The 16,018-nt window shown below is 46.2% G+C and overlaps 1 protein-coding gene across 2 annotated transcripts in view; it reads left to right on the top strand.

Moving 5' to 3' along the window:
* Positions 1–16,018, top strand: part of NKAIN4 (sodium/potassium transporting ATPase interacting 4) — a 129,386-nt gene that overhangs the window by 46,822 nt on the left and 66,546 nt on the right. For both annotated transcript variants that reach the window (XM_087720587.1, XM_087720586.1), the window contains exon 2: positions 9,709–9,846. In XM_087720587.1, the coding sequence (XP_087576713.1) occupies positions 9,709–9,846 (138 nt within the window). The remainder of the gene's footprint in view (positions 1–9,708; positions 9,847–16,018) is intronic.

Genomic DNA, 16,018 nt, shown 5'->3' with positions numbered 1-16,018 from the left:
CATCAGTGCTGGAAACTGGAAGAGCTGGTCTTCCATTTCCCTGGCTGATCAGTGCATGCACATGCAAGGCAGTAATGGAAAGATTTGCAAGTGCACCGAAAACCGGGAGTTGATTTTGGGGGCGGGGGCATGCCCCCTGGGCAACTCCTCTTCCTGATCGCGGCCCATACGAGCATGTGCGAAGTGTTCCCTTTTTGGCACTTGGTGCTGAAAAGGTTCACTATCACTGGGCTAGATAAACCAAGAAGACCTTTAACGATCTATAATCATATAGGTTTGAACCAGGGGTGGGTTCCTGCCAGTTCTAACCTATAGAAGAAGGTTCCACAAATCTACAGTGCCGTTTAAAACCGGTTCCAGCTCCTTCCCTCCCGCCCGTCCGCACATCATCAAGATGAAGAGCGAGAGGAGGAATTCTGGGAGTTGAAGTCCACAAGTCTTAAAGCTGTCAAGTTTGAACACCCCTGGGGGTTTTTTTTCTAAAGGGTTAGGGGCGCAAGGTTCTTGTCACTTGACAGCTTTGAGACTTGCGTGCTTCAAATGCCAGAGTTTCTGAACCAACATTTTGGTTGCTAAGCAAGAGCGTTGTTAGGTGAGTTTCACCACATTTTACAAGTTGGCCACACCCACCCAGTCACATGGCTGGCAAGCCACACCCATCCATTCACATGGCCGGCAAGCCACTCCCACAAAGCAGACCACACCTACAGAAGGAGTTCTAAAATGTTTTGAAACCCACCACTGATGTGAACCAAACTCCCATTCTGAACACTGCATAATATATTCAACAAGGGCATGATTGGGTTTAATGAAACATGTGAACTACAAAAGCCTGTGGTCCTTTCCCCCCCCCACCCCATTTACGGAAAACATGCCTCCTCCTTTTTCTCAGTCAGTGAACATCAAGGAGTAATATCCACCCCAATTATTCAAGAAGGAAATCGATTAGTGCTCCATTTCTTGTTTTCTTGGAAATCCAATTAGTTTGGGAAATGTTTTGCTAATGAATTTCCTTGGCTGATTACTGCTAGCCTGTATCCGTTCCCAGTTGCAATGTATGGCTGTGAATACATTGGATCATAAGGAAGGCTGAGTGCCAAAGAATGGAGGCCTTTGAACTCTGGTGCTGGAGAAGAAGACTCCTGCATTGAGTCCCTTGGACTGCAAGGCGATCCAACCAGTCAGTCCTAGAGGAGATTAACCCTGGCTGCTCTTTAGAAGGCCAGATCCTGAACAGGAAACTCAAAATACTTTGTCCACCTAATGAGAAGGAAGGACTCCCTGGAGAAGAGCCTCATGCTGGGAAAGATTGAGGGCAAAAGAAGAAGAAGGGGACAGCAGAGAATGAGGTGGCTGGGTGGAGTCACTGAAGCCGTCAGTGTGAGCTTAAATGGACTCTGGGGGATGGTAGAGGACAGGAAAACTTGAAGGAACATTGTCCATGGCGTCGCGACGGGTCAGACACGACTTCGCAACTAACAACAACAACATCAGCTGTAGCTAAAGTACAAGCAAGATTAGACAGGAAAGAAGAAAATGGAAAGAAATAAGCACGGTATGATAAATTGGCAGCCCATTACGAGCCGCCCAAGTTTTGAAACTGGCACGCTTGCAACATGGAGAGTCTTCGCGTAGTGACTCCAATCGGGGAAATAGCAATTTGTCCATCAAGTGAAGTGATTGCTGAGTCAAAAGTCACCCAAGCCTGACTGTGCATATGATTCTACTAAAGGTCTCCTTTGCTCAGACGCTGTGGGTGCTCCATCACTGGAGGTTTTCAAGAAGAGTTTGGACAGCCATAAAACAATGGTATAGGGCAGGGGTGTCAAACTCGTGGCCCGCAGGCTGGATCATGCATCAGTGGCTGGCCATGCCCACCCCCAGTTTAGCAAAGGGGCGGGGAAGTCATGATACGTCACGTGATGATGATTTGATGATGTGCGTGTGGCACCCCTGGTACAGAGTCTCCTTCCTGAGCAGGGGTTCGATTAGAAGACCACCAAGCTCCCTTCTAATTCTATTATTCGGTTATTCTATTCTGCTTTAAAAGGTAAAGATTCCCCTCGCACATATGTTCTAGTCGTTCCTGACTCTAGGGGGCACTGCTCATCTCCCTTTCAAAGCCGAAGAGCCAGCACTGCCCGAAGACGTCTCCGTGGTCATGTGACCGGCAGGACTAAACACCGAAGGCGCATGGAACGCTGTTCCCTTCCCACCAAAGGTGGTTCCTATTTTCCTACTTACATTTTTTACGTGCTTTCGAACTGCTAGGTTGGCAGAAGCTGGGACAAGTAACAGGAGCGCGCTCTGTTATGTAGTGCTAGGGATTCGAACTGCCGAACTTTCTGATCAACAAGCTCAGGCTCTTAGCCCCTGAGCCACCGCGTCCCTTTATTCTGCTTTACAGCATCACAAGGATATAACTCCAAACAGGACCATTTCCAAAAGTCAACTCACAAGGAACCCATTAAAAGGGCAAATCTTATATCCCTTTCCTCCACTCTCCTGCCTTTTAGAATGCTCACTCCAGCCCTGGAATAATTAGCAAGAAGAAAATAGGTATTTGGTACTTACATGCATTGGAGAGAAAGGGATTACAAGAGAGTAAGGTGGTGCATCATGGGGAATACACATCAAAAGGCATGCATTAGTACCAGCTGTATGCCTAGGGTGCTTGTGCCTGTACCCAGCAGCCCCTCAGGGGGCCAACAAAAGCTTTCAGTGTGAAACTGATTAAGGTCCAGTCAGTTTCAGGATGGCAGCTGATTCTAATCAATTAATTAAGGTCACAGAGCTTAGCTCCTTCCTTTGGCACCTTTTAGGGAAATGCTGTGTTGTAAAGCAATTCAGGAAGACATTGTTTGTTTAGGCAATGGGGACTGTGACGGAAAACAGTGGGTCAGGATCAGGACAATACGGACTAACTGACTGCAATGATGAATGCATAATAAAGAGAGGGGGGGGGAGAGAGAGAGAGAGAGAGAGAGAGAGAGAGATGCTACAAGGTTCATAAATGTGGTCATGACTCCCAAAGTTACTTTGTCATCACCGTCATAACTGGTCACTATCTGAGGCAGTCACTAAATGAGGACTACCAACAGAGACTTTCAATAACCCCAGGGAGATTTTATGAACTTCAATCAATGCAGAGATACAGGACGTCAATTTGCCTTCAAGTATGCCACCTTTTGCAACAAAGAGGATTAGGGGACTGGAGGCTAAAACATATGAAGAACGGTTGCAGGAACTGGGTGTGTCTAGTTTAATGAAAAGAAGGACTAGGGGAGACAGGATAGCAATCTTACAGTATCTCAGGGGTTGCCACAAAGAAGAGGGAGTCAAACTATTCTCCAAGGCACCTGAGGGTAGAACAAGAAGCAATGGGTGGAAACTAATCAAGGAGAGAAGCAACTTAGAACTAAGGAGAAATTTCCTGACAGAACAATGAATCAGTGGAACAGCTTGCCTCCAGAAGGTGTGAATGCCCCAACACTGGAAGTTTTTAAGAAGATGTTGGATAACCATTTGTCTGAAATGTTATAAGGTATCCTGCCTAAGCAGGGGGTTGGACTAGAAGACCTCCAAGGTCCCTTCCAACTCTGTTATTCTATTCCATTCCATTCTATTCTGTTTAGTTTTTTTGTAATTAAAAAATAAACTGCCAAGGATAAAATTAGTTTGCAAAGGCATTACTTTGCCTAACCCTTATGGCAATACAATATCAGGCATCCACACACAGACATCAAAACTGGTATCTTCTCCAATTTCAGCCTAGCCTCCATTTATTCTCCAGGCCAGGCTTTGGAAAAAATCTCTGATACTTTGTCCTCAAACAACTCATCAAGTGTTCCTCACACAAAATAATCCCCAAAGCTGTGGGGGGATGGGGAATGAATTAAAAAGATGCCAAAAAGACAAGCCTCTCCTTCTCAGGGTTCGGTAAGAATTAAACATCGCAGAATATTGTTCACTGAATGCAAAGAATTTTCATATTGAAGTGTGGTTCCATGTGGTTGTAGCAGGGACAGAGGGAGGGGAGAGAGGGAGGGGTGGAGAGGGGCAGAGCGGAGAGAGAGTCAGATAGATAGAGAGTCACAGTAGATAGATAGTGGTAGATAGAGATAGACAGATGATAGACAGACAGACAGTCAGACAGAAGCAGATAGGCATAGGTAGATAGATGGATGGATAGATAGGTAGGTGAATTGAATTGAATTTATTGCATTTATATGCTGCCCTTTTCCCCGAAGGGGACTCAGGGCGGCTCACAATCCAAGTCAGGGAACAGGGTACAAATAAGGGATAAAAAGACGAACAGAACAATACACAATTTAAAAGCACACAACAACCATACCATTCGAGAGGGGGGGCAAAAGCTCTTTAGCCCCAGGCCTGTCGGAACAGCCAGGTTTTAAGGGCTTTGCGGAAGGTCTGGAGGGTGGTGAGGGTTCGAATCTCCACGGGGAGCTCGTTCCAGAGGGTCGGAGCACCCACAGAGAAGGCCCTCCTCCGGGTAGTCGCCAGTCGGCATTGGCCGGCGGATGTAATTCGGAGGAGGCCTAATCTGTGGGATCTAATCGGTCTATTGGAGGTGGATGAATGGATGGATGGATAGATGGAAGGAGGGAGGGAGGGACGGACAGACAGAGGGAGGGACAGGCAGACAGATGACCTCTCGCATCCTGGACATAAATTGTTTCAACTCCTACCCTCAAAACGATGCTATAGGGCACTGCACACCAAGACAACTAGACAGAAGAATAGTTTTCTCCCAAACGCCATCCCTCTGCTAAAGAAAGAATTCCCTCAACACTGTCAAACTATTCACTAAGTCTGCATTACTATTAATCGTCGCATCGTTCCTATTATCCATCTCCTCCTCCCACTTATGACTGCAGGACTGTAACTTTGTTGCTTGTATCCTTACGATTGATATTGACATTGATGGTTTCCCCTTTGCTTATTTGTACCCTATGACTATCATTAAGTGCTGTATCTTATGATTCGTGACGAATGTATCTTTTCTTTTATATACACTGAGAGCATCTGCACCAAAGACAAATTCCTTGTGTGTCCAGTCACACTTGGCCAATAAAGAATTCTATCCTATCCTATCCTTTCCTTTCCTATCCTATCCTATCCTATCCTATCCTATCCTATCCTATCCTATCCTATCCTATCCTATCCTATCCTATCCTATCCTATGATATAGATGGATAGGTAGATATAGTCAGACAGATAGATGATATAGGTAGGTGTTGTGGCCCAGCAGGTGCCGTTGGAGCTGCCACCAGACTCGGACAGGGAGGGGCCCTCTGAGTCGGCTCTGGAGGATGTGGAGGGCAGGGTTCCGACTCCGAGCAGGGCGCAGAGAGGCTGGTTGGCCACCAGGAGGCACCTGAGCCTTGGACCAGTGGGGAGGAGACAAGGGAGAGTGAGCCGGAGGCCAGTAGTGAGTTGTTCCTGGATGCACACCATCGAAGAGCTACTAGGCATCAGGAACAATTACGCAATTACAGGAGGTGATTGTACTCAGCTGGTGGTCATTAGGCTCCTCTCCAGACTATAGAAAGCTACTTGTGCACACGGCACTCTTTGCAGAAGTCAACACAGGATTGAATGTCGGAGGACATTACTGTGAGCTTGGCAGGTTGGATTGCTGCCAAGCCTTATCTGTGTTTATTGCTGTCTGAGTTGCTGCCAAGGTCCTTATCTGTTTGTTCTGCTTGGCTTTCAGCCCCCGAGGTTTTGGTGTCTTGCTATTAAAGTACATTCCAGTTAAGCTTGTCTCGGCATTCGTTACTGGATGGAAGGAGGGGGTCAGAACAGGTAGGTAAGAAGGAAGGTAGCTTGGTAGGTAGATGGATTAGATAGTTAGATAGATGATAGATAGATAGATAGATAGATAGATAGATAGATAGATAGATAGATAGATAGATAGATAGACAGACAGACAGACAGACAGACAGACAGACAGACAGACAGACAGACGAAAGAAGACTAATATGATATAATGGATGGAGGTTTATCAAAGAGAGGTCCAATCTAGAACTAAAGGGAAACATCCTAACAGTGAGAACAATTTAGATAGATAGATAGATAGATAGATAGATAGATAGATAGATAGATAGATAGATAGATAGATAGATAGATAGATAGATAGATAGATAGAGATAGATAGATAGATAGATAGATAGATAGATAGATACTGTAGATAGATAGATAGATAGATAGATAGATAGATAGATAGATAGATAGATAGATAGATAGATAGATGATAGATAGATAGATAGATATAGATAGATAGATAGATAGATGATAGACAGACAGACAGACAGACAGACAGACAGACAGACAGACAGATGAAAGAAGACTAATATGATATAATGGATGGAGGTTTATCAAAGAGAGGTCCAATCTAGAACTAAAGGGAAACATCCTAACAGTGAGAACAATTTAGATAGATAGATAGATAGATAGATAGATAGATAGATAGATAGATAGATAGATAGATAGATAGATAGATAGATAGATATAGACAGACAGACAGACAGACAGACAGACAGATGAAAGTAGCAGTAGCAGTTAGACTTATATACCGCTTCATAGGGCTTTCAGCCCTCTCTAAGCGGTTTACAGAGTCAGCATATTGCCCCCAACAACAATCCGGGTCCTCATTTTACCCACCTCGGAAGGATGGAAGGCTGAGTCAGCCCTGAGCCGGTGAGATTTGAACCGCCGAACTGCAGAACTGCAGTCAGCTGAAGTAGCCTGCAGTGCTGCATTTAACCACTGCGCCACCAAGAAGACTAATATGATATAATGGATGGAAGGAAGTTTATCAAAGAGAAATCCAATCTAGAACTAAAGAGAAACATCCTAACAGTGAGAACAATTACCCAGCGGAATGCCTTGCCTTCAGAAGTCATAAGTGCTCCATCACTGGAGGATTTCAAGAAGAGATCGGGCAGCCATTTCTCTGGTCTAGTGGAGGGGCTTCTGCCTGAGCAGGTGGTGGGACTAGAAGACCTCCAGGGTCCCTTCCATCCCTATTATTCTGTGTCCTGAGAAGGAAAGTTGGATTCATCTTTGCAATATCTAGCAGCGGGAGGTTATCTCTTTCAAGCATATTCAGTGGCAACCTATTAGCTTGCCTGTGCATGGGCTTGCTGGTTAAAGCTAATATGCAAATGCTGGTTCTTTATCTGCATTTTTTTCCCCGTTGGTTTAATGCAACAAACCAAGCTAATTAAATGCCCGATTGAGTAAACCGATTGCAATCCTGTGTTCTCGGTCCATCCGGCCTGAATCCAAAAATTTCCAAATGTCATCGCCGTCTGTCTTTTGATCTTCCTTAATGGAAGATTAAGCGCTTAACCCCTTCCCGCTGGCCCCCGACGAGGCACAGAAAATTGATTTTGAAATGAATAATAGCTTTCCTTCTTCCACTTCCCCAGATGCTTCATTCAAGATTGCTGGGGGTAACTTGCCTCCTAATTCATGTAATGGGCTCCTCTGGGTTCGGAGAATATCACTTTCAAACGTTTTTTCTAAACCTTTTTTCTAAGTTGAGAGAAATAACCGGGAGGCCACCTCCCGAGGAAGGCCCGAGAAGAAGCCACGGGTTGCAGATCTGTCTGGGAAGGGATGCTTTTAAGAGATGCAAAGCCATATTTAAGAATTTGAAGAATAGTTGTAGCTCAGGGTTGAACTGGGGCGGGGGGGGGCGGTAGAGGAAGGAGGAGGAGGAGAAGAGGAGGAGGACTGTGGGGGTCCTTGGTGTTCTCTGAGATTGGTTGTTTTATTGCAGACGTTTCATTACCAAACTAAGGAACATCATCAGTGGTAGAAGGGAATGGGGTTTGCGAGGAGGAGTTGGTGGGATCCTTGGTTACCAAACTAACATCGGTGGTAGAAGGGAATGGGGTTTCCGAGGAGGAGGTGGTGGTGGTGGTGGTGGTGGTGGTGGTGGTGGTGGTGGTGGTGGTGGTGGTGGTGGTGGAGGAGGAGGAGGAGGAGGAGGAGGAGGAGGAGGAGGAAAAAGACTGTGGGATCCTTGGTGCTCTCTGAGATTGGTTGTTTTATTGCAGACGTTTCTTTACCAAACTAAGGAACATCATCAGTGGTAGAAGGGAATGGGGTTTGCGAGGAGGAGGAGGTGGTGGTGGTGGTGGTGGTGGTGGTGGTGGTGGTGGTGGTGGTGGTGGAGGAGGAGGAGGAGGAGGAGGAGGAGGAGGAGGAGATGATGATGACTGTGGGATCCTTGGTGCTCTCTGAGATTGGTTGTTTTATTGCAGACGTTTCTTTACTAAACTAAGTAACATCATCAGTGGTAGAAGGGAATGGGGTTTGCGAGGAGGAGGAGGTGGTGGTGGTGGTAGTGGTGGTGGTGGTGGTGGTGGAGGAGGAGGAGGAGGAGGAGGAGGAGGGGGGGAAATGATGATGATTGTGGGGTCCTTGGTGCTGTCTGTGACTGGCTGTTTTATTGTAGAAGTTTCATTACCCAACTAGGTAACATGATCAGTGCTATGGTAGAAGGGAGTGTGTGTTATGGAAAGGAGGGTGAGTGAGGGGTCTTCGCTGCTCTCTGAGTTTGGATCCCCGACATAAAGGATTTTCACATTGGACTTTCTCATAATTTTAAATTTAATAAGTTATTGTACCGCATTTCTGATTTTTTAAAATTGTTTTAATTATTTTGGACATGGAGCCATCAATACTACAAAGAGTGCAGAGAAGAGCAACCAAGATGATGAGGGGACTGGAGGCTAAAACAAATGAAGAACGGTTGCAGGAACTGGGTATGTCTAGTTGAATGAAAAGAAGGACTAGGGGAGACATGATAGCAGTCTTCCTATATCTCAGGGGCTACCACAAAGAAGAGGGAGTCAAACTATTCTCCAAGGCACCTGAAAGCAGGACAAGAAGCAATGGGTGGAAACTAATCAAGGAGAGAAGCAACCTAGAACTAAGGAGAAATTTCCTGACAGTTAGAACAATGAATCAGTGGAACAGAATTTGCCTCCAGAAGTTGTGAATGCTCCAATACTGGAAGTTTTTAAGAAGAGATTGGATAACCATTTGTCTGAAATGATATAGAGTCTCCTGCTTGAGCACGGAGCTGGACTAGAAGACCTCCAAAGTCTCTTCTATGCTATGCTATGCTATGCTATGCTATTCTATTCTATTCTATTCTATTCTATTCTATTCTTCTAGACTAGACTAGACTAGACTAGACTAGACTAGACATACCTAGTTCCTGCAACCATTCTTCATATATTTTAGCCTCCAGTTTCTACCGGTTTGGCCTGGTGCAGCCAAATCGGTAGTGGCATGTCAGCCTGGATTGCAAAACCGTCAGCGTCCCAGGCTGGCCACGCCTCTGAACCGGTCCCTGTTCGCCGCAGTCGCCGCCTCCATCTTGCTCTTGATTTCTGCGCATGCGCAGAACAATTTCTATTGAACTGCGCACGCATGAAGCACACCCACGAGTGAACCATCGGCTAGAACCGAGCCCTACTCCAGTCCCCTAATCATCTTTGTTGCTCTTCTCTGCACCCTTTCTCAAGATCTCTTTTATATCGTGCCGACCAAAACTGGATACAGCACTCTAAGCGTCGGCTTACCGAGGCGTTGTAAATTGTTGATATCACACGATGTGGATGTATAACTTACCTTCTTCTTTTTTTCTTTTCTTTTCTTTTCCAGCTTGTTGCTTTAGAGAGACAAGTGTTTGATTTCCTGGGCTACCAATGGGCTCCGATTCTGGCCAATTTCCTCCACATCATCATGGTAATCCTGGGCCTTTTTGGGACAATCCAGTACAGACCACGCTACATTGTGGTGGTGAGTTTGCTAACGATTGTAAGGCTGGCGCGTGATGTCCAGATGGGGATTTGGGGCCCCAGTAGTTTCAATGGGACTTAATTTGTGGAAGGTGCATAGAACTAAATGGCTGGAACTGGCCATCCGAACCAATGATTACAGGCTGTCCTCGACTTACGACCCCCCCAATGAGTCCAAAATTTCTCTTGCTAAGTGAGTTTTGTCCCATGTTATGTTAGAGACGAGAATACGTATCCCTTCAGCGTTGACACAGATGGTGTACCAGCCACCTGATTTTTAGAACAAGATCCAGCGAAGAAGCTGACCCATGGTTCTCCTTCTGGATTCCGATTCCACCACAAATCCGCAAAGCGCTTATACGCGGAGACATAAGCGCAAAGACTAATTCGCGCCATTCGAAGCGCTAAGGAAAAAGGTGACCCTACCGCGATGACATAATCGCGGAGGGCAAATCCGTGCATTCCCAAGCACTCAGTACCCTAAACCTAATCCTAAACCTAACCCTAACCCTAACCCTAAACCTAACCCTAAACCTAACCCTAAACCTAAACCTAACCCTAAACCTAACCCTAAACCTAACCCTAAACCTAAACCTAACCCTAAACCTAACCCTAAAACAAACCTCTAAACCTAATCCTAACCCTTACCTTAATTGAAATCGGCTTTCTGCTGCGGCGCCGTTTTAAAGCACCCTTCTGTTGCCACGCTGTTGTCGCGGCGTTGATGACGCGCGGTGATGACGTCGCGGCTTTAGCGACACGATTTTATCACCGCTATTTTGACGAGCGCGGTTTTGTTGTGCCACGCTGGATTCCAAGATGTTCTTTATTCAGATCTTGGAACTAATTCCTTGCATGAATTCTGCTTATTTTGGACGGCTTCCATTTAAGAAGGAAGACTTGTAAAAAATGTGATTTTCTATCCTCTCTAACATCAGTGAGCACACATTTGGTAAGTCCAGATGTATGTCCAATGTTAGGGTCCCAAGTGACACCCCCAACGAAAGACAGCTCCGAGGCTTGAGGTTCCTCAAAGTTCCATTTTATTAGAGACGACCTATTGGCACATCTGGGAAACCCCGAATCTGAAAGCTTCCAGGTTTTCCCCACCCAAACGAAGGTTCAAGTCCCTGCCCAGCACCCACATGTCCATCCCATGGTCCAATCAGGCACCATCCAAAACTGGAGATAACTTCCAGTCATGCCACTCCAGGTGCAGGGCAAGCTGACCTTGACTCCCTGAGAAAGGAATGTTATTTTGACTATATCTATCACACTCTATATAATCCCTCCTCCCGTTTTCCCACAGTATAAAATTTGGCAGGCTTGAAGGCCCAATGAAAAAGATGGCTTCCAGGCCTGACATCCAGGTAGTCCTGGAAAAAGTATCACAATTAAGCCCAAAATTTCTGTTGCTATGAGAAACAGTTGTTGGCTTAATTTTGCCCCATTTTATGACCTTTCTTCCCACAGTTTTTACGTGAATCATGGTACTTTCTAAGTTAGTAACACAGTTGTGAAGTGAATCTGGTTTCCCCATTGATTTTGCTTGTCAGAAGGTCACAAAAGGGAGATCACATGACCCCGGGACTCTGCAACCGTCATAAGTACGAGTCAGTCACCAAGCAGTTAAATTTCAATCCCTTACGACCGGTCATCTGATCAAAATTTGGGTGGTTGGCCAGCAGCAGGTATCTACAATGATAACAATATCCTGGGTTTTGTGATCACTATTTGTGACAGTGGTGGGATTCAGCCAGTTCGCACCTATTCAGGAGAACCGGTTGTTAACTTTCTAAGTAGTTCGGAGAATCAGTTGATGGAAGAAATCTCCTTTTGTTTTTTCCCACTTTACAGGGCTAATCCTGTAAGGAAGGCAGGAAGGAAACATTCTGGTGTTGTTTCTAGCCTCATCTTTATTGCCCTGTTTCCAGAAACTGCCTCCAGTTAATCCTTATTACATTGTAACAGTTGATGCGAAACGCCCATTGACGTGAGTGACGTTGAGTTGGCCAGACCCAACCAGTCACATGACCACCGGGCCATGCCTACCCAGCTGGTCATTAGGGCAGAGAACCGGTTGTTAAATTATTTGAATCCCACCACTGATTTGTGACCTTCCCATTCGACTTCCAACAAGCAAAGTCAGGGGGGGGGGGAGGTGGATTCGTTTAATGACCACACGCTACACTTAGTGACTGCAGGAATTCACTTAACAACATGGCAAAAAAGGTAACCAAATCAGGTATATTAACGCCCTGAGCAATCGTTTTGCTTAGCGATTCTAGTCCCAACGGTGGTCGTTAAGTTGAGGGCTACTTTGATTCATCCGCCTTCTGTGCAAATATTTCCTTTGGTGCTTGGCACAGTGCAGGGCCAATTTTTAATCCCGGGGTTGATCCTGAGAAAACTTCCAATCACATTTTCACAACCCGCCAGAAAAGGCCACGTCGGGCTCTTTTTCCCCATAGTAACAGATGATTGTCTTAAACCTGGCCTGTTGCTGTTTACCCAAATTCAAACATGCTGTTGTGGCCCACCAGTGGAATCTGGCAGCAGATTCAGAGAGTGAGGAGGTTGGGGAGGAACATGGGCCCAGGCTGGAGTCTAGGGAAGGCTCTGAGTCGGAGGCAGAGAGGGCGCCAGACAGTGGTGGGTTTCGGATTCCGTTCCAACCGGTACGGTTGGAATGGCACCGGAGTTACCAACATGCAGGTGTGCGGTGCGCGCTTGTGGTCTAGCGTCAAATGATGCTTCCACAAGCTTCCGTGATGCTCCAGCTGCTCGGCAGAGCATCGCACAAGAACAGTACACACCATGTATGTGCCAGAAGTGCCAATAGCATAAGCACTGGTAAGGAGTGCAGGCGGGTGGGTGGGCCTCCGGAGCACTGGAACGGAACAGTATTCAGTACTCCAGGCAGGATCCGGTACGCCTGTACTGGGGCGTAACGCCTGCAACCCACTGGGGCCAGAGCCATATGCCAGTTATCAGCTGCCTTCAGAGTCAGACATCAGTGAGGCAGATGAACAGCTGGAGCCTGTTCCCAGTGTGCGCATGCGCAGAGTTACCAGATAAAGGAAACAGCTAAGGAACAAAGGTCGACTTGGGAGTAAGGCCACAGGTGGATGGTGAATGGCCCCTCCCAGAGGAAATAAAAGAAGAGCGAAAAGGGAGTGGAATTTGCAGGAGACCATTAGTTCGCTTAATTGGTTCCTGACTCTCCGAGACCAAAGTTTTGCAGATATTAGCCTGGCAGTTGTCCAAGCCAGTTAAGGTTTGTGCCTGTAAATCCTCCCTTGAAAGACTTTGCTGGATGTGAATGAGCAGAATTCACAGGCAATTAATAAAAGGGGGTTTTGTCGGGACCAGGAGTTTGCTTCATGCTCTTGGGAAGCCTGGGTCAGAACACATGCAATCCAAAGGTGGGTTCCTACCAGTTCGCACCTATTCGGTAGAACCGGTTCGTCAAATCTACCGAACCGGCTAGAAGAGGTTCCACCAGTGGACCCAGAAAGCAGGCCACACCTACAGAAGAGGTTCCAAAAGTTTTTGAAACCCACCACTGGTCCTTGGATATGATTATTCTACACTATCATGCTCATATTTATAAAACTCAGTGCCTCTGTGAAAGGTAAGGATGACTACTGCGTTTGTGGTGCAATCAGAACATTGTGTGTGTTGAAGGTGTTTTAACGCAAACCAAAGATGCCTTTGAAAAAACAAGTTTACATCATATTCTTATGCAGGCCAGTGCTGTGTGTGAGGTAATTTAAGGTGGTTCTGACAAGTGTCGTTGGCATCTTCATATCCGGTCACATGGGTGGCAAGCCACTCCCATCCGGTCACATGGGCAGCAAGCCACTCCCACAAAGGAGGCCACACCCACAGAGTAGGTTCGAACAATTTTTGAAACCCACCACTGATGCAATCAAAGTCTTCAGCTTATGTGTCTCCCATAACACATTTGAATGCGACCAGGGACAATGGAGATTACAAGCAGATCATTGCTTTTGATCTACCCCTTGCAACGGAGGGGGACTTCATTCACTTCAATCCAATGTTTTCACTTTGTTCTGCAGCCTTTTGGGGAGGAAAAAAAAACAATGAAACAATCTGGCAGTTGGTAATTCCAGGGGCTGCGACTTTTAATTGCCAGCCTTAAAGGGTGTTTGCCTGTGGGATTGTTCTTATATGGAGTTGGCCATTCGTGGTAATCATCAATCAGTCTTTGCATTATGTAATGGAGCCTTGGGGGGGTCTTTACATTCCAAACAGTCGCAAGACAAACTTCGCAATTTGAGCAAACACCTTGTTACCTGCCAGAGCTGATGTCAGGGTTAATACCATATTTTTCAGAGTATAAGATGCACCGGAGGATAAGACGCACCAAGATTTTGAAGAGGCAAATTAAAAAATAAGTTTTTGCACTCTAGAGACCTCCCCAAAACAGCCCATTTTTTGCAAAAACGGGCCCATTTTTTGCAAAAACGGGCCCATTTTTTGTCAAAAAAAAAGGACATGATTAGCCTTTAGGAGGATTATAGAATGCTCTTGGGGGCTCGGGGGGGGGGGGCAAAAACGAGCAAAAAACTGCCCATTGTTCGCTCATTTTTTCCCTTCCCAGCCCCCAGGAGCACTCTGGAAGCCTCCTAAAGGCTATGCACAGCCATTTTTGCAAAGCGGGGGGATGTTTCGGGAGGCCAAAAATGCTGTGTGCTTTGGAGAATAAGTTGATCCCGTCTTCTTAGTGATATATTGAACCATTGCTATCATATCACCCAACAAGCAGAGACCGTGGAGACTTAAAACAGTTTCCAACTATTTGTTCTCTGTAAGCAAATTCCCAAGTTTCATAGATCCTTTACCAGCTCAAATTAAATCCAAGAATCAGTCTCTTATCCCTAACTTGTGTTTGTACGTAGGACAAACACGAAACATAACCAAATAAGTGAAGTTTGTTTTATTGTAAAGGCAAAAGTTCCCCTTGGCACATAAGTACTAGTCATTCCCAACTCTAGGGGGCGGTGCTCATCTCCGTTTCAAAGCCGAAGAGCCAGCGCTGTCCGTGGTCATGTGGCCAGCATGACTAAATGCCAAAGGCACATGGAAGGAACGCTGTTACCTTCCCACCAAATTGGTTCCTATTTTTCTACTAGCACTTCTACATGCTTTCGAACTGCTAGGTTGGCAGAAGCTGGGACAAGTAACGGGAGCTCACTCCATTACCTGGTGCTAGGAATTCAAACTGCCAAACTGCCAACCTTTCTGATCGACAAGCTCAGGGTCTTAGCCACTGAGCCACCGCATGCCTCTAATGTAGCTTTTATTGCAAAGGGACATTAACTTGAATCTTGGAAGTCTGGAAGCACAATTTTCCCATCTAGGTTTCCTAGTGCAGGGTTCTCCAATCCCTGAGCTGCAGGCCACAACCGGGCCATGGCCTGTTCAGACGGGGACCACATAAATGATGAGCCGAGGTGGCGCAGTGGGCAGGGTGCAGTACTGCAGGCCACTTCAGCTGACTGTGATCTGCAGTTCAGCTGTTCTAATCTCACCGGCTCAAGGTCGACTCAGCCTTCCATCCTTCCGAGGTGGGTGAAATGAGGACCCAGACTGTGGGGGCAAGTTGCTGACTCAATTTGCTAAAAAAGTTTTGTAAACTGCTTAGAGAGGGCTGAAAGCCCTATGAAGCGGTATATAAGTCTAATAAATAAATACTTCAGCTGACTGTTATCTGCAGTTTGGCCGTTCAAATCTCACCGGCTCAGGGTTGACTCAGCCTTCCATCCTTCCGAGGTGGGTGAAATGAGGACCCAGACTGTTGGGGGCAATATGCTGACTCTGTAAACCACTTAGAGAGGGCTGAAAGCCCTATGAAGCGGTATATAAGTCTAACTGCTATTGCTATTGCTATGGGCGCTCGTACCGCTGCAACTAACTTCCCCCATTGTTTTTGCTCGTTCGGAGATAAAGACAGCCCAAGAATGTGAAGTGGATTTTGTTCTAAAGACACCCCCCCCCCAAGAATTGTAAGTTAATTTTGTCTCATTTTATGACCTTTCTTGCCACGGATTTTAAGTGAATCACTGCAGCTGTTAAGTTAGCAACACGGTCGTTAAGTGGGATGTGGCTTCTCCATCGACGTCGCTTGTCAGAAGGTCGCCAAAGGA

Source organism: Thamnophis sirtalis, unplaced genomic scaffold (assembly GCF_051295495.1).
Source record: "Thamnophis sirtalis isolate CommonGarterSnake01/CBP01778 unplaced genomic scaffold, rThaSir2_p1.2 scaffold_7, whole genome shotgun sequence".
In the NCBI taxonomy this organism is placed as follows: Eukaryota; Metazoa; Chordata; class Lepidosauria; order Squamata; family Natricidae; genus Thamnophis; species Thamnophis sirtalis.
Note: the sequence above shows the minus strand (reverse complement) of the source record. Positions and strands in the feature narration are given on the sequence as shown.